General features: G+C 43.0%; 1 protein-coding gene across 1 annotated transcript in view; it reads left to right on the plus strand.

Annotated features, from left to right (window-relative positions):
- The first annotated feature begins 14,546 nt into the window (after positions 1-14,546).
- Positions 14,547-19,475, plus strand: part of RHAG (Rh associated glycoprotein) — a 73,203-nt gene continuing 68,274 nt past the window's right edge. Inside the window, exon 1 of the mRNA XM_044288825.1 lies at positions 14,547-14,778. Coding sequence (XP_044144760.1) covers positions 14,619-14,778 — 160 coding nt within the window. The 5' untranslated portion in view covers positions 14,547-14,618. The remainder of the gene's footprint in view (positions 14,779-19,475) is intronic.

A 19,475-nucleotide genomic window follows, 5' to 3' on the forward strand; every position in this document is an offset into this window, starting at 1 on the left:
TTCCCACTGAGGTGCCTTGATACAGCACTCTGGGAACAGCCTATTCGTTCAGAAATTTCTTTCTGTGTCTTACCCTCTTGCTTCAGGGTGTCAATGATGGCCTTCTGGACAGCAGTCAGGTCGGCAGTCTTACCCATGATTGCGGTTTTGAGTAATGAACCAGGCTGGGAGTTTTTAAAAGCCTCAGGAATCTTTTGCAGGTGTTTAGAGTTAATTAGTTGATTCAGATGATTAGGTTAATAGCTCGTTTAGAGAACCTTTTCATGATATGCAAATTTTTTTAGATAGGAATTTGGGGTTTTCATGAGCTGTATGCCAAAATCATCAATATTAAAACAATAAAAGGCTTGAACTACTTCAGTTGGTGTGTAATGAATCTAAAATATATGAAAGTCTAATGTTTATCAGTACATTACAGAAAATAATGAACTTTATCACAATATGCTAATTTTTTTAGAAGGACCTGTATATGGTAAGTGTTGAGTATTTAAAGACACAGCCTAATTTACATACATCATTTCCTATACATGATTTGTGCAAAGAGTGATTAAAAATACATTGTAGCAAAAACATGATTGTATTTTCCAAGTTAAAGTGTGACTGTGCATACACATCTGATAATGATACAAAGTATAGATCACCTATTTTGAACGTAGTCAATTATACATGTGATTATAATCATCTGTGCAATTGTGATTACTCATAGCAACATTGGCTAGCTGACCTGCAAACCGTACAGAAGGCAAAAAGTATGGGGATGTAAGTAGCGGTCAGGGCCGGACTGGGACAAAAAATAGGCCCGGGCATTTTTGACTGAGCAGCCCAATCACATGACCCCCAACAGGCCCCACCCCCTTTCAGTCTAGGGGCGGAGCCAACACCGGAAGCACAATTGAGGGGCAGGGCCAGCCACCAGTAAGATAGGAAGGCTTCAGCCAACCTGTACAGCAAACGGAATGCCTCTTGCAGAGTCTGCACTGTACGAGAGAGAGATAGCAGTGGCTGTGAAGGGGAAAGTTCCAGAGCACAATGACAGCCCCAGAGCCTTTCTGCTGCCTGACCAACCGTATGCTGCCACAGCGCCAGCCTGCAGGACATCAGAGAGGCCTGGGGTCCACATTATAGCACCACTACATTTACTTATTATCAAAAAGCATCATACATAACCAAGCAAAAGCCAGAACATAATAAAAGACATAAACTTTAAACTACATTTATAATAAAACTATTTACTTACAAAAGAAGCTATTCAGTCGTCTGCTGTGCCGTCCTCTGCTTGCTTCCACTGATTATTTGCCCTCCTTTCTGTCTCTCTTCAGTGCGCAGGCGCACTGTTATGGGAGATCTGTGGACGACGCACTGTTATGGGGGACCTGTGGATGGCACACTGTTATGGGGGACCTGTGGATGGCACACTGTTATGGGGGACCTGTGGATGGCACACTGTTATGGGGGACCTGTGGATGGCACACTGTTATGGGGGACCTGTAGATAACACACTGTTATGGGGGACCTGTGGATGACACACTGTTATGGGGGACCTGTGGATGACACACGGTTATGGGGGCATCAGTGGATGATGTACTGTTATGGGAGATCTGTGGATGATGCACTGTTATGGGCATCTGTGGATGACACTATTATGGGGACATCTGTGGATGACACTATTATGGGGGCATCTGTGGATGACGCACTGTTATGGGCATCTGTGGATGACGCACTGTTATGGGGGCATCTGTGGATGACACTATTATGGGGGCATCTGTGGATGACGCACTGTTATGGGCATCTGTGGATGACGCACTGTTATGGGGGCATCTGTGGATGACGCACTGTTATGGGGGCATCTGTGGATAACGCACTGTTATGGGGCATCTGTGGATTATGCACTGTTATGTACATCAGTGGATGACACACGGTTAGTGGGGCATCTGTGGATGATGCACTGTTATTAACAGTGTGTCATCCACAGATCCCCCCCCCCATAACAGTATCATCCACAGACACCCCCATAAAAGTGTCATCCACAGATTTCCCCTTAATAGACTGTTAAGGGGATATCTGTGGATGGCACTGTTATGGGGGCATCTGTGTGGAATGATGGAATCTGACACAGATGCGGGGGACATCTGTGGATGACACTGTTATGGGTGGCCTGGGGGATCTGTGGATGACACACATATATGGCAGCGCAAGCATCTTGTGCTATATATGTGTCATCATCCACATGATCCACAGATATCTTCCCCCCCCCCCATCACAGTGTGTCCCTGACAGTGTCCCTATTGTAAGACGGACCCCGCCATTCCTTATGTAAGTGAGCTATTGAGCTAGTAAATAAACTTGTGCAAAGTATGTACTAGTTACTATCTAATAATCTATCAGTATAACTAACTTACTGGGACTGGGATGGGACAGTCAGGACTCCAGATAGTTCACAATTCACATTAGTTTTTCTTTTTACAGACAGTGCGCAAAAGACATCACACGATGTCATCACCAATCCATTCACTGGGCATGGGCAGCCACAGCCAACTTGGACACTGGGGCGGGCGGGCACGGGCAGGCAGCCTGGCTCTAGTCCCGCTCTTCAAACATTCAAACTAGGCGTCCGGCGGCAGCGTAACGTGACGTCACTCACTACGTCACGCCGCACGCGCATGCTCCTCCCACTTTATTAATGAAGGCGGAGCAGGCGCGTGACGTCGGAGTGAGTGGCACGGCTGGCCGCCGGGAGATGGAGTCACGGAGGCGGAGCACAGGAGCAGTGGGGGTGGAATGGATACATCTACTCTACAGACTCAGTATGTGTCTTTGATCGTGTCACTTATGATTGAAGCTGTGCGGTCGCCGGTCGGACACTAGTGCGACTGTGCGAGGCTGGTAGGCGGCAGTGCAGGAGGCGGAGCACAGGGGTGTGATTAGGGTGTGCCCAGGCACACCCGGCACACTCCGGCCTCAACTCGAGCCCTGAGGCGGCCCGGCCCACCGGGCAAATGCCCGGTCTGCCCTATGGCCAGTCCGGCCCTGGTAGCGGTCACAGTGTGTGTATTAATGGCGCTAGCAGCGTGTGTCAGTACATACAGCGCATCCCGTGACATTTCCATTTTGGCAAAATGAAATATCAAAGCCACTAGTAAAAAAATGCAGGAAGTAAAAAATAAAAAAATGCAAACAATAACCATATAATAGAGACATTAGTGAACCAGCAGCAAACCATTAAATCGGATAATAGGGACTCATCATGTCTTATTGCAAGGCTCAGAAAAATCACTGTAGAACAGAGTGTTGCTGCGGTCATCCGGACACACTCGGTCCTAGCGCAGCTACATAATATCCTCATATAGACATCGTTCACATGGGGTGCAACATATGCAGCCGCTCAGTAGACATCTAACCTGCAGACAGACACAGTACTGGCGTCCCAGCTGTAGAGTAAATATGCTCAGTAAAGCAAAAGTATTGTGTAACCCTTTGTGGGGGCACTATTGCACCAAAATGATGTCGGTCGGGGACTGTAAAGTACATCAGTTGCTATGTATAATACAATCAATGAAAGCAATGTATAACAATATAGTCACTGGTTGCAAAATAAATAGTAGTCTACAGAATAATCCCCCCCCAAAAAAAATAATATAAAATTTGAAAAAAAGAACAGGAAGCCAGCAAAAAACTATTCATATTGAACAAAAAAGGAGCAAAAATATGCAGGTGTGCTTTCTCCAATTGCCCATGGCAAATGGTTCTAAAAGAAAAAGAATATATAAAAAAATTATACATACAATGACACAATCTATACTATAACAGTAAAAAAGAAAAAACTGATGCAGGAAGGCATGCGGAGAACCCAAATATTCAGACCCAATGGTTTTAAAGATTTGAGTCTTAATATCATGGGTAAATCCATGCGCTTTTTTCGTATAGAGTATCTGTGGTGGTTCACCCATGTTTTGAGGTCACATGTTGTTTCACCTTCTGTATATGCAATGAAGGGCAGGGACACCATAATGCATATATAATGTATGTGGAGTCATAAGTTAAGTAGTGTTATATTTTGTATTATTCCTTGGTCACCAGATGCACAAATAATTGTCCTTCATTCATAATTTTGCAATTAATGCCATTAAGGCAGGGGTAGCTGTTTCGCAATGACCCACAATGTTTGTCTTAGTTTTTTTTTTTTGTGGGCCAATGTCATTCTTCATGAGTCTTTAAATTACATGGTCTTCTATAGGTCATCAATGGTCTATGTTGAATTTCTACAATGTCACTAAGTCCACTAGTCAGTATCATCCAATGTTTCACGACTCACCCTGGAGCTAATGTCCCTATAGGTGAAAACAAAGGGTATTCTCTGATTGTTATTACCAAAGCTTTTGTTCTGTAATAGCTGTGTTCTATGCACCTGTTGTAGCCATGCATTCTTTGCCTGTAATAACCCATGTGGATAGCCTCTCTCATCAAATTGTTTGATCATGTCATTGATAGTGTCCTCCAACTTGGAAGCATCTTCAATGATCCTTTTAGCTCTAATAAGTTGGCTGTAGGGCAATTACTTGAGCATACTTCGAGGGTGTGCACTATTGTATCTCAAATCGTGTTTTTTGTCAGTCGGTTTATCATACAGATGTCAAGTTTGGGTGTGGGAGGGAAACACCACACCAAACATAGGAGGAAAAGGGGTGAGGGAATAAGGCCTGGAAACTAGGGAAAGTTGATGGACACCTCCTAGTAAAACCCTAATCAAAGTCCTGACTAACTACCAGTATGAACAGACCCCAGAGGTAGGCAAGTTCATACACAGGAATACCTAGTGTCCTAACTCACCCTATAGGACCCTAGTACTAATGTCAGGACTGAGACAACCTGTTCATCCAAAAGGAAGAACGAACAGGAGACTCCCTATGGCCTTAATACGAATGACAGGGAAATGCAACACACAAAATAACCCAAACAAAATACAAAAGTGACAGAAAACACTTAACTTCAATTGGTTATGGCAGCACAAGGAACTCAGCCGAGAACCGCATTGTGGCGAAACCAACCTCGCCACTGGGTTTTGGAGGGGTCTGGCTACCAGCCTCTTGCCTCAGGATTATGGCCCATACTAACTTTAAAGGAGAAGACAGACCGGCCGCACAGCTTAAATCTGTCTTTGGAATTGTATTGTATGTTATGTGAGGGTACCCAGATAGCTAATTTTATTGTATTCGTGTAGTCTGAGTGCCATTCACCTAATAATATGACCCGACTGAAGTATCCACTGCTTCAGTACCAGCTACACAGGTAGGGGACCTCATAGACTGGTCCTGGGGGGAACCCCATATGGCAGGTGGAGATGGGACCGAGGTCTCTCCACCGGCCCTACAGAGATGCTGGGCAGTCGGCCCAGATCCCCAACGGCAGCCGGAGTTTCAGGGAGTAGGGACAGTTGGTCTCTCTCCAGAACCACAGTGAGACAGCACCCCTAACTCCAATGATGCAGTTGGGACCGCAGTCTCTGCACCAGGCCTACCGGGATGCTGGACGGCCGGTACAGAGTCCCCACCGACCCCGCAGGAATGCCAGGAGGAGGAGGTAAGCGATCCCTCCACTCCACAGCTGATCCGCAACAAGGTCCTGGGGGTAGGATTCCCTGACCCCATCCCAGCAGAAGAGCTGGCATCTGGGAAGAGCGCAGTTGGCCTCTGTCCTCCTCTATCCTCTTCTCCAGAGGCTGACTCCACACAGGCTTCCCCAGCGGAAGAGCTGGCATCGGGGCAGAACACATTTGGCCTCTGCCCTCCCCTATCCACTTCTCCAGAGCCGGACATCCCACATGCTACCCCAGCGGAAGAGCTGGCATCTGGGAAGAGCGCCGTTGGCCTCTGCCCTCCTCTATCCTCTTCTCCAGAGGCTGACTCCACACCGGCTTCCCCAGCGGAAGAACTGGCATCTGGGCAGAACACAGTTGGCCACTGCCCTCCCCTATCCTCTTCTCCAGAGGCTGACTTTCCACAGGCTACCCCGGCGGAAGCGCGGGTATCTGGGCAGAGCACAGTCGGCCTCTGCCCTCCCCTATCCTCTTCTCCAGAGCCGGACTTCCCACAGGCTACCCCAGTGGAAGAGCTGGCATCGGGGCAGAGCGCAGTCGGCCTCTGCCCACCAAGTACCTACAGCTCCAAGCTAGAGAGCAACAAGGAAGCAAGGAGTAGCAGATGCCCCCTCAACAGCTGGGGACATACAGAACAGAGCCAGGCCCCAAAATTCAACAGGTCCAGTATTGGGTTGTGGGTGGACTGCCAGACTAACTCAGATACCGACCGGCATGAGGTCAGGTATCTGGTTAGTCTTCCCTGGTAGGGGGAGATGTGTGGCGAAACCAACCTCGCCACTGGGTTTTGGAGGGCCCTGGCTACCAGCCTCTTGCCTCAGGATTATGGCCCATACTAACTTTAAAGGAGAAGACAGACCGGCCGCACAGCTTAAATCTGTCTTTGGAATTGTATTGTATGTTATGTGAGGGTACCCAGATAGCTAATTTTATTGTAGTCGTGTAGTCTGAGTGCCATTCACCTAATAATATGCACTCAGACTTGAGCTTTCTGAGGATATGTTAAATGTCTGTGTTTACTGTAAGGGTTGTGACATTGTATGTTTAAATGGTGATTTCTGTCCTGTTGTCCCCACATGTGTATTGGCGATTTCCCTTTGTCCTGAGAGATAATTTAATTACTTCTCGGGTGTCTCCAGGGCAGAGAGGAGGAAACCATGATGCATTGTGGGGATGTATTGTGTCTGTGTATCCTGAATTGCTGCATATCTGTCCTGTGTCACAGTCTTCCATCTGGTCCCCTAGGGGAGTGTCCACCAGATGGGGACCTGCATAAATACGGGCGGGTAGCCCTCAATAAAGAGTGCCTGTTTTATCCTTCATCATGTTGAGGCTGGTGTTTGGGTAACTGATCAACACTGGGGGATTGCTATACGCTGGAGATTTGCTATACTCCCCTGGCATAACTACTAGCTCTTGTAAGAGCTATTCCTGCTCTCTGGCTGTAGGAGAGGTTCACCCACTGGAGCCTGGAGCCTTGTCGTAGGTCTAGGGTGGGTAGGAGATGGCGAGGCCTCAACCAAGCTTCGGCGGTTCGTGGGGTCTGCAGCGCTTACGGTGTCAAGTGGAGTGCTTGGAGACCTCGGGAAGCACTAGGAGCATCTATCGACGGAGGTACCCGGTCGGGGTGCTAGGAGATCCGTTACACGCATAGCATAGTGGGACAAACAACAATAAATAGAGAAGGTTAAATGACCATAATAGCCACACCTGTGGAAAGAAGGTGTGGCAAGCACCAGAAACAACACAGACATCATTTGATCCAAACAGAAAACATGTCAGATCAAGCCACGTGTTGCCAGTCTCACCGATCTCTTGCCACCTATCGCGGGAATGTCCGTAACAACAGGTTAGTAGTATAGAGTCCCCTTTTAATGAAACATCAACCTCCAAAAAAATGTATAAGTTCTTTTGAGTATTCTAATGTAAACTGTATGTCAATGTAGATACTGTTAAGAAAATTATGATTATGAAAGTTTTGTAACTCAGCTATTGTACCAGTCCAAATAACAAAAATATAATTCATGTATATCCACCACCTCAGATTATAAATGTGTAGCTCGTCCATGTGGGCCATGACCGTGTTGGTGTAAGTCGGCGCCACATTCGACCCCATGGCCATCACCCTAATTTTCTTAACATATTAATCACCAAAAAGGAATTACAGTAGTTCCATGTCAATACCATATGTAATACAAATAATATGAAATCACAACATTCATGGGAATAATCAGATGTCTCTAAAGCATTTTTAACCACCTCCCATCCGCCCATAGACTATAAACGTCCGGGAGGTGGTTCTCTATTTCTGAACGGATGTTCCAGAATGTCCGTTCAGAAACTGCAGCTGCACGCTAATCGTGCAGCTGCTGACCGGGTTGCCCGCTGTCAGTGACAGCAGGGCAACCCTAAGAGAAGGCAGGGACAGTGTCCGGGTGTCCTGGCCTTCTGGATCGCTGCATACACAGCGCTCACCGAGCGCTGTGTATGCAGAGCAGGAAGCGCTATGCACTTCCTGTTCCGGCCCGGCGGTCATGTGATAGCCGGGACTGGAGAGTGCAGGAGCTGTGTGAGGTCTTTCAGAGACCTCGATCAGCCCTGCACTGAGGCTGTACAGCGCTGTATTGCGCTGTACAGCCTCTCTAGGGGGTGCATTTCTCCTGTAACTGGGGCTACTATGTCAGTACCAGTTACAGGAGAAATCAACAGTGAAAAAAAAAATGAAAAAGTGAAGTAAATGTCCCCCAGAAGTCTTGTATGACCTTATGGGGGACAAAAGCGTAAAATAAAAAATAAAAAATAAAGTGTTAATAAAATAAAATAAAAAAAGGTTTCACATGTAAAAAAAAAAATTCCCCAAGTAAGGAATAAAAAAAATGTTAAAAATAGAAAAAATAAAATCAAATAGAAATATTTGGTATTTCCGCGTCCGTGACGGGCGGCTCTATTAATATATCACATAATGGACCCAGTCCAATAAACACCATAAAAATAAAATAAAAATAACTGTTAAAAAAATCTATTTTTGTCACCTTACATCACAAAAAGTGCAACACCAAGTGATCAAATAGGGGTATGTCCCACAAAATGGTACCAATAAAACCGTCACCTCATCCCTCAAAAAATGAGCCCCTACATAAGAAAATCTATCAAAAAATAAAAATAAATATAGCTCTTAGAACATGGAGACACTAAAACATCGTTTTTTGGTTTCAAAAATGCTATTATTGTGTTAAAGCCAAATAAATTTTAAAAAGTATACATATTAGGTATTGCCGCATCCGTAAAAACCAGCTCTATGAAAATATCACATGACATTAACCCCTCGGGTGAACACCGTAAAAAAAAAAAAAAAAAAAAACTGTGTCAAAACAAGCAATTTTTGTCACCTTACATCACAAAAAGTGCAACACCAAGTGATCAAAAAGGCATATGTCCCACAAAATGGTACCAAAAAATTTAAGAATTGCTTCTAAACTTCTAAGCCTTCTATCGTCCTATAAAAAATAAAATGACATTTCCAAAATGATGCCAACATAAAGTAGACATATGGGGAATGTTAAGTAATAAATATTTTATGAGGTATCACTTTCTGTTTTAAAAGCAGAGAAATTGAAATTTAGAAAATTGTGAATTTTTCAAAATTTGGGGTAAATTTGGGATTTTTTCATAAATAAAGGTGAAATATATTGACTCAAATTTATGACTATCATGAAGTACAATGTGTCATGAGAAAACAATCTCTGAATGACTTGAAAAAGTAAGAAGTGAGATATGTCAGTTTTGCAAAATTAGGCCTGGTCAGGAAGGGGGCAAATGGCCCTGATGGCAAGTGGTTAAGAGTTTTCAGTCCTATATCATGTTTAATGGACATGTAAAGACTTTATGTGCTTCTTCAAGAGACATGGAAGTACAGTATCCATGACCACCACGGCACCACCCTTGTCAGCTGACATGATGGGAGTTATCGTAGATCAACACATTAAGTGCTGCTAAATCCTATCTGGTCCTGTTGGGGTGTAAGAAATATCCCTGTATGTACATGTCTCTCTGGCCTTGTATGCTCCTTAGTACAACATTAATAAGCAAATCAATAGCTTGTGAATCAACTTGCGGTGTAAAATCACTTTTAAAGTTGTGAACAGCGCCATATATTGGTTTCACAGTCTTATGACAAGAGTAAACTAATAGTTTTGTCAGAAGACTATGAGATCAATAGTTGGCTCTGTTCTTAACTCAATAGAGCCATCTATTGGTTTTCATAGTCTTATGACATCTGAAAAACAAGGCAGATTCTGCTCATTTTCATGTCTTTCCCATATGCCCATGTTTATGCAAATTAGTTTTTCCATGACAAAACTGTATGTAAAGGTTATTGAATATTATGTTAGGACAATCAGAAAACCTTTTTTCGCCCTAATGATATTGATATAGGTGCACAGGTCCACCCAAGCCATCCAACATATGCAAAATAACTTTGAGGTTTACTGGTTCTCAGTCAGATGAGAGCTGGTTTGAAATATCTCATAGTACACAAGGCTGCCATTGTAAGGTATGCTGGCTGTTATCTCTCTCATGGATAGATTGATGGCTTGCACATACCTGGCTTTTGGCATATACAGTAGCCTTTGTGTGGTTGTCTATTGTATGTCATACATAATAGGAGTCTAAGATGCATCCAGCTATCTTCTTAATGCTGTTTCCAAACTGTTTTGATGGGGTTTCCATCAATTTCTAACCTTTTTTTATGAACCAGACACCCTTTTCTCTTCTGAGCATGGGGTGCCTGAGGTTCTCCCATTGACTTCCATTGTGCTCGGGTGCCCGGTAGAACACACGAGCATACCGATGTGTTTGGCCAGAGCTCACAAGCACTTTGGTGCTCGCTCAACACTAAATTTCAACTGTCTGAAAAACTGGGGTAGGTTTGACTTCAAATGGAACCAGTCTACATCAATAGCAGGACAAAAAAATTAAACCTTTTTCTAGAACATATATCTGTTCTGGTGTAAGTACAAGAGAGGAGATATTTACCACCATTTCTCTGTATTGCTTTTTTCTTCTAATTCATCTGTCCCCTTGTTTTTACGGTATTGTTTTTGGTTAGGATCTCCATGTCTTGTGGCAATTTTTTATTGCTGGCCCCTAGGGGATCTAAAAAAGAGGGTGATACATCCTTCAACTGTGATTGGTTAGACTTATTATTATATATTCTGTAAGAATTATTGGTGCTCGGGGGCTTGGGCCGAACACAAGTATAATTTCCTTTTAATTTGCATTACTGAAATAAATGGACTTTTGCACAATATTCAAATTTTTCAAATTTCACCTATATAGTCCTATAGTGAGACCAGGAGTACTATAACTATAGAGTGCATTTGAAAAAGCCTTCAGACCCTTTCACTTTTTCAATTTTTTTTATGTTGCAGCCTTGTGCTAAACTAAAACATAAAATATGTTACTAACCATCATTCTGCAATCAATCCCCCATAGTAACAAAGTGAAAATAGAATGTTCAAAATCTTTACTAATTTCTTGAAAAGGGAAAAAAAAACATAAATGTTGCATTGATATAAGTATTTACACTAGTGTTGATCGAGCATTAAAGTGCTCTGGTGCTCTAGTAGAACACTCTGGGATGATCGGGTGATCTAAAGAACATCCGAGCACAATGGAAGTCAATGGGAGAACCCGAGCATTAAACCAGGCACCCCCTGCTCTGAAGAGGGGAGGGTGTCTGATTCATAGGAAAAGGCCAGAAATGATGGAAACACCACCTACATGGTTCGGGAACAGCATGGGGAGGATGTCTGGATGCATCTTGTACTCCCAGGTCGCTGCTGGGAACGATGTTGTCCGAGTAGTACGTCACTTTTATAGACTGACAATAATATGCACCAAACCGAAGATAAAATCGATTTTAGAGGAAAAATTGTTAGGAAGCATAATTTCCTGTATATTTACTTGTATATAAAGTGCAAATGCTGCCAAAAATTACAAGGAAGAGGCACTCCGATACAGCCTGTATATCACATAAAGGAGGACCTCATTCACATTGTGGTACAATTGTTCATGTAGTGGGACTCCTACATTCATAAAGCCTATGCACTAAGTGAAAGGGCTGCCACAAATTACAAGGAACCGGCACTCCAATACACCCTTTATTACACATAAAGGAGGGCATCATACAAACCCTTGAAAAATTATGATTGAAGGCCTGCTGGTGATCCTCAAAAACATTTGGATCAAGGGCCTGCTGATCTGACCATCTAAAACATTATGGGTGAAGGCCTGCTGCCGCTTTGTTGACTCTAGTTAACCTGGGGCTGATCGCACGTCCCCATGACGGCAACAATCCATTCGGATGTCTGGCCTATCAACTGTCGATGTTATTGTCAGCGCAAACAATTGTAACTATGGGTAATGGGGAATCAGTGTTTGATTCAGGAGAGGGAGCCTGAGAAACGGCTTCGGCTACCACATCAAAGCAAAGCAGCATGTGCGCAAATTACCTATTAGGTATAATTAGGTGAGGGCCTGTAGGTGAGCTGACCCAGCAAAAGATTTTAGGTGTGGGTCTGCAGGTGAGCTGACCCTGTAAAATATTTTAGGTGCGGGCCTGCTGGTGAGCTGACCCTGTAAAAAATTATATGCGAGCGCCTACTGGTGAGCTGACCCTGTAAAACATTATATGCAAGGGCCTGCAGGTGAGCTACGCTCTAAGAAAATTGTATACTAGGGCCTTCAGGTGAGCTGACCTGATTTGAGTTGCAGGCCTGCTGGTGAGCTGACCCAGTAAAAGATTGTAGGCAAAGGCCTGCTGGTGAGCTGACCTTCTAAAAAATTTAATGCAAGGGCCTTCAGGTGAGCTAAACCTGTAAAAGATTAGAGTTGCGGGCCAGCTGGTGAGCTGACCCTGTAAAAGATTGTAGGTAAAGGCCTACTGGTGAACTGACCCTCTAAAAAATTATATGCAAGGGCCTGCAGCTGAGCTGACCCTGTAAAAAATTATATGCGAGGGCCTGCAGCTGAGCTGACCCTGTAAAACATTATATTTGAAGGGCATATATGCGAGGGCATTATATGTGACGAGTGAAGGCGGATGTTCCACAAACAGGATCTGTTTTTTGGGGGTTATTGTTCTAACAGATTAGAGGAAGGGCAAAATAATCTGTGACGTCAATATAATTTTACTGCTGACACCCTCTCCACTCTGACGGTGGGTCCTACTTGTATAAGTGTTTAATAGAACAGGTTCTGTAGACATCTATGTGGAATCCGCTGACGATGGTGTAAAAGGAGTGCGCTTCTTCTTGGCGCTAACATCGACCTGTAAGGCTGAGTTAATACTTGAGTTAATTGGTCAGTTTTGGCCCCCTGACTGCCCAAATAAGTGTAGTGTGCAGTGATTCTAAGAGAGACGCCTGTCATCTGCATGTCTTATGGAGTCACGGTATTATTTCACTACCACATCAGACTCCCTATGCGTGTTACTGCAAGCCACAGTGTTCTACAACCCTATAAAGGCTCTCTGCAGCCAGGAAATATAATTTTTTTACGCGATTCGCCGCAAATAAATTTAGATCGAACAAATTTTTTTCAGAAAATTCAACGAACCTGCCGAATTGAATTTTTGAAAAATTCGCCCATCTCTAGATATAATTCTCAAATTCCTGTGTGGAAAAATATGTTTTTAGAAAGTCCTCCATTTTTATCTTCTTTAATAATGTAGATGAGAAATCTCTTTGCATGTTTAATAGCACCATACCACGTGCATATTTATTGGAAATGTGATAGTCAGCATTGTGTGAATACATAGATGGTTTGGGTTGCATACGCATCCCTCATGGTATCCGATTAGATTTGATATATTCCACTAGGGTAGTTGTAATGGATCACCTTGAGTCTCGTTCCCCGGCATGAGCATGTATCCTGAATTCTATCAATGTCGGTATAAGAAAAAATATCTGGTGAGGACTGATCCATGTTATCTTGTATAGAAGTCCAGGGACATGCCTGCTCCTTCAGGTCGCACAAACAATCCAAAATCAGGGCAGCACTGTCGGTGTGGAGATGCACAGAGAGCCTGCAGTTTGGATGAGACTAGAGATGAGCAAATTTCCGGCTTATGAAATTTGTTTGCGATTCGTTTACGGGTAAAAGCAGAATTGCGTTATGGATTCCGTTACCACGGACCATAACGCAATCCTATGACGGAATGCATAACGGAATGCCTTTTAGAGGCATTCTGTTATACTTTCCGTCATAATAGAAGTCTATGGCCTGCATAACGGATCCGTCCCGTTTCCGTTATGCAGGGGAGTCCTCTCCTGCATAACGGAAACGGGACGGATCCATTATGCAGCCCATAGACTTCTATTATGACGGAATGTAGAACGGAATGCCTCTAAAAGGCATTCCGTTATACATTCCGTCATAGGATTGCGTTATGGTCCGTGGTAACGCTCATCTCTAGATGAGACCAATCATCATATACATAACGAAAAAAAGCCGTGGCATACTGTATCTAAATAAAGTGAAAGAAGTAGTGTTCTTTATTCACCGGAGAAGTGACTTTTCAGTCCTCTCACTGGGATCATTATCAAGCAAGTGAATACAAACGAGTATTTAAAGGCACAGCCTAATTTACATAAATAATTAATACTTTAAGAGTGCTTATGTCCCCTGCAGCAAGATTGATAGATAGATAGACAGACAGACAGATAGATGTGAGAGATACGTAGATTAGTTTTTATTTCTTTTAGTGTGTTTGTAAATAATAGGTTTTATGTAGAAATGTATGTGTCTTTGCTTCATGCTTTACTTTGTTCTTCAGGTCTTCACTACTGTACGATATGAATTTGAGCAGAAACTCCAGACTTGGAGGGAGTGTCTCACTGACCAGACCCCTTTCTTTCTGCAGTGTCATCCATATCTGGTGAAAGCCATTAAATACAGGCTGCACACTCTCCCTTTATCAGTTTCTTGCAGGACTTGACTAGAACATAGTTACGTTGCTGTCATCATGGCGTATGACACTAATATGAGGTTTAAATTTTCTATATTGGCCATCGGACTCCAGATCCTGCTCATAGTCTTATTTGGGATATTTGTGCGATACGACACGCAGGGGCACACGACTTCTCAAAACGCCACTCGCAGTGAGTTTGTTGACTTGTATCCGTGTAAGTATCACTTTCATTTATTGTTCGGGTGTTTGTAAATTTGCGAGAAATTTTGAACTGCTATTTATTTTTATTGAGGAGGAATTTTGTAAAATGTATCTTTTTCTTTGTATTTTTTTCAAATTTTTGAAAAGTATTTCATTAAGGCCTCATGCACATGACCACTCTGTTTTTTGTGATCCGCAAACCGCGGATCCGCAAAAAACGGAAGCCGCAAGCGTGCCTTACGCAATTTGCGGAACGGAACGGGCGGCCCATTGTAGACATGCCTATTCTTGTCCGCAAAATGGACAAGAATAGGACGTGTTATATTTTTTTTTTGCGGGGCCACAGAACGGAGCGCTGTCCGCATCTTTTGCGGCCCCATTGAAGTGAGTGGGTCCACACCTGAGTCGCAAAAACTGCGGCTCGGATGCGGACCCGAACAACGGTCGTGTGCATGAGGCCTAAATGTAAGCATTTTATATTAGTTGTTATATACAGTATACATTGATATTAAATACATGCGAAAATGGGATTTCATTTTAAATCAGATTCATTGTAAAATTGAATTTAAATTTATTTTGGGTATTTTTTTTTTTTACTGAATTAATTTACAAAATCTATTTACACATCGTCCATTTCTTCTTTTCATTTTTCTGTTGGTAAAAGTGATGCTCAGTATAGCTGCCAATACATCTTATCACAGGAAATATTGCACAAGAAACTCGTCTGACTGTGTCTAATTACATCCACGGAGCAGGATTTCCTCTCTAGTGATAACTTTCCAAAGGCCAAAGTTTTACGTTAAGAGGAAAAACTATTGGCAATGTGACAATGAGCTCATCAATTACAGAGACAGACTGCTCATAGTGTTACTCTGCTGTCCGAAAATTATATTTATACTAAGTGTGTAGAATCTACTGCTCCTAAACTTTTAAAATGACAGTCATTATAAAAAATTGTTTTTATCTCTTTCTATTTCTTTCTTTCGTTCTTCTTTCTTTCTTTCTTTTTCTCGTTCTTTCTTTCTTTCTTTCTTTCTCGTTCTTTCTTTCTTTCTTTCTTTTTCTCGTTCTTTCTTTCTTTCTTTTTCTTTCTCGTTCTTTCTTTCTTTCTTTCTTTCTTTCTCGTTCTTTCTTTCTTGTTCGTTCTTTCTTTCTTTCTTTTTCTTTCTCTCTCATTCTTTCTTTATCTCTCACTCTCTCCATCTCTTCTCCCCCTTATCACCCCCTGTCCCTCACCCCCACCACGGATCTATTGTTTCAGGGTTTGTTGTCATGTAATGTCACATCTGTTAAAGGCATTCAGCGTGATGTTATCAACCATTGTCAGAGTCACAATATGTCAGTGCTTTCCCACAGTGAAGGGACCACAGAGGTATGGTGGTCTGCATATCCAGTCTATGGCTAGTCTAGTCAATCAGCTATGTACAGATGGAGCATTTCTTAGCTTGTGTGTGAAACACTTCATGAAATCTATTAAAATTAATTTAACAAGTCAATTACCCTGTTCCAGACCACTTTATGACTATAGACGTTGGTGGTCGAGACTTTAAACATGGAACCAGCCAGGTGCCGGGGATTGCTCTGGAGTAGCCCCTGGCAACTACCCTAACGGCTCAAGTCTATCCTCACTATCTGAGGCTCTAGTGAAAGCCAGGTAGTTGCTTAGACATGCCCCTCCAGAGTATAGCCAGTCAGTGGCACAATGGGTTCATACCCGCTGATCAATGACAGCAAATATTTTGAACATCCTGTTCTCACTTTCTCATTATGGGGGATTGAGTCCAGGATGATGGGGTGAAACATAGCATGAAGAGTGAGATAACAAAATGTGAAAAAAGTGAAAGTGAAGACTTTCAGAATGCATTGTATATCACCATCAATCCCTTGGTCACAGAATGTCACATTTTAAGGATCTGGCTCTGACATATATATTTTTATTTTTTTGGTGTGGTCATCTGATAAGGATGACATGGATTCCACTTATACATACTTATGGTATAGTTTATTGATATGATTGTTGGTATAATTAATGGGACTAGAGATGAGCGAATTGAAGCTGACGAAGTGGAATTCAATCCAAATTTCAGGAAAAATTAGATTCGCACCGAATTGGTAACAAATCACATTTTTTCCTAAAATGGCTGCTGCACGTGTGAGGACATGGAGAAAGGAACTCTGGGAACGAGGGATCAACCACAATGCCGTGCATGCAGCCAATCAGCAGCCAGCCAGCCGTGTGATGTCACAGCCCTATAAATAATGTCAGCCATCTTGGATTCTGCCATTTACCAGTATACTTAGTGCAGGGAGAGATGTCAGCAGGCGCTAGGGACAGTGGCAGAAAAATTTTATTGTGCTAAAAAAACGATTTACAAGTGCAGGGAAAGATTATTCAAGGTGTAGGGAAAGGATAGGGAGGAATCATTTGACAGCATTTATGCTGAATAGGGTTCAGTAAGGGAGGTTACAGCCTGGGTAATAGGAACAATCCTATTACACCTTGCTGCACTGACTAGAGACCCAAATTACCATTACATAGCTCTGTAATTCCAGCAAACCATTCTTATTAGGGTGCAAGTGCTGTTTGATACGGCCATTAACAGGGTTTATTACAAGGAAATATTTCTGTCTTATTTGCCCTTGTGCAGTTATATGTTAGTGGGAAAAAAGGGCTTAAAGGGTTTCTACCACCAGAAATACTGTTATGTAGCTGACTGACATTAGCGATGCGCCCATGTCACACGTACTTTTATAGATATGCTAATGAGCCTCTAGGTGCTATGTGGGCGTCATTAGCACCTAGAGGGCTCCGTCCACTAACCATTTCAGCTGCCCATCGCGTCCCTCCAGCCCGCCCCGCTCCTGTTGATTGACGTGAAACTTCTCAGTATCGAGTACCAATTCCCGCGCCTGCGCCGTGCACTTCTGTAGTCTCCCGGCGCCGGCTTCCTTACTGCACCTGCGCCAACTACGCTACAATGAGGAAGCCGGCACCAGGAGCGCGGCATTCACTCACTGCGCCTGCGCCGAATACAGAAGCGCACGGCGCAGGCGCGGGAATTGGTATTCGATACTGAGAAGTTTCACGTCAATCAACAGGAGCGGAGCGGGCTGGAGGGACGCGATGGGCGGCTGAAATGGTTAGTAAATGGAGCCCTCTAGGTGCTAATGACGCCCACATAGCACCTAGAGGCTCATTAGCATAGCTATAAAAGTAAGTTTTAACAAAAACGGCTGCAGGAACTACTGTTAGAAACATACTGTTGTGTAGTGCTGACATGGGCGAATCGCTAATGTCAGTCAGCTACATAACAGTATTTCTGGTGGTAGAAACCCTTTAATAGCCGTTGTGTGGTGAAGTGCTAAAATTACAGCCCTTTTTGTTGTGTATTAGTGGCAAAAGTAAAATATTTTTGCCTTTCAGCGGTGCAGTTATATGTTCTAAAGCCCTTTTTGCCGTGTATTAGTGGCAAAATAAAAATATATTCGTCGCTCAGCGTTGCACTTATATGTTGAAAGCCTTTTGTGAAGTGGAAAAGTGGAAAAATATTAGGGCCTAATTGCCTTTCAGCGGTGCAGTTATATGTTCTAAAGCCCTGTTTGCCGTGTATTAGTGGCAAAAGAAAAATACATTTGCCGTTCAGCGTTGTACTTAATATGTTAAAAAGCCTTGTGTAGTGGAAAAAATAAGGACCTATTTGCTGTTCAACGGTGCAGTTATATGTGTTAAATGGCCGGATTCTATTATCCTTCCATTTGTTAAATTTTCTATTTTAAACATGTTTTTTTCTGGAAAATTGATGGGTGATTGTAGACCTCCTTTTGCTGTATGGACCGAATTACAAAGGGGTGAAATTTTTTATGTGAAACAGGCTTTTTTGGGGAAAATTGATGGGTGATTGTAGACCTCCTTTTGCTGTATGGACGAATTACGTAGTGGTAATTTTTTTTTAATGTGAAACAGGCTTTTTGTGGAAAAATTGATAGGTGATTGTAGACCTTCTTTTGCTGTATGGACCGAATTACGTAGTGGTGAATTTTTTTTATGTGAAACTGGCTTTTTTGGGGAAAATGATGGACTATTTTAGACCTCCTTTTGCTGTTTGGACTGAATTACGTTGTCGTGGGTCCTACAGTAAACACAATGAAGACGCTGATGACAACACACCAGCAGACTTTTCCTTTACCATCTATTCACAATTAAATCAAGCAACTTCCGTAAGTTTAAAATATTCATGTGTTTTTATCTGCTCCGTCTGCATTCGATCTCCACAGCACACAAGACATGACAGGAGAGCCTCTGCTTTGGAATCTAAGTCCAGTTTCTTAAGATCAGGAGTTCCATCAGAATTGTGTGTAATATTCTTGCTCCCTGTGCAAAGCCATAACTAAAGGACTCCGTAGGCAAACACATCAGACGAAGCTGAAGATGGTTGCCCCAATTTTAATTAAGGAGCAGAAAACTGTGGAAATCAAATAGAGGAGGCTGAACTCCGCTGCTCTGTATCTCTTGCAAAGTCAATGTCTCCTACTATGCCCCTCTAACGATTTACAGCAAAAACATAATTTTCATGTAGAGATCCAAGAATTATGTTGGAGGCATGTAGTGTATGCAAGCCATGTGCGACCCCTCTCATCACTCTAACGCTGTTCTGCACCTGGTTTGCCTGGGTGAACAGAGTCACACAGGGGAGGATTAGTGCAGAGGTA

Source organism: Bufo gargarizans, chromosome 4 (genome assembly GCF_014858855.1).
Source record: "Bufo gargarizans isolate SCDJY-AF-19 chromosome 4, ASM1485885v1, whole genome shotgun sequence".
Taxonomy (NCBI): domain Eukaryota; kingdom Metazoa; phylum Chordata; class Amphibia; order Anura; family Bufonidae; genus Bufo; species Bufo gargarizans.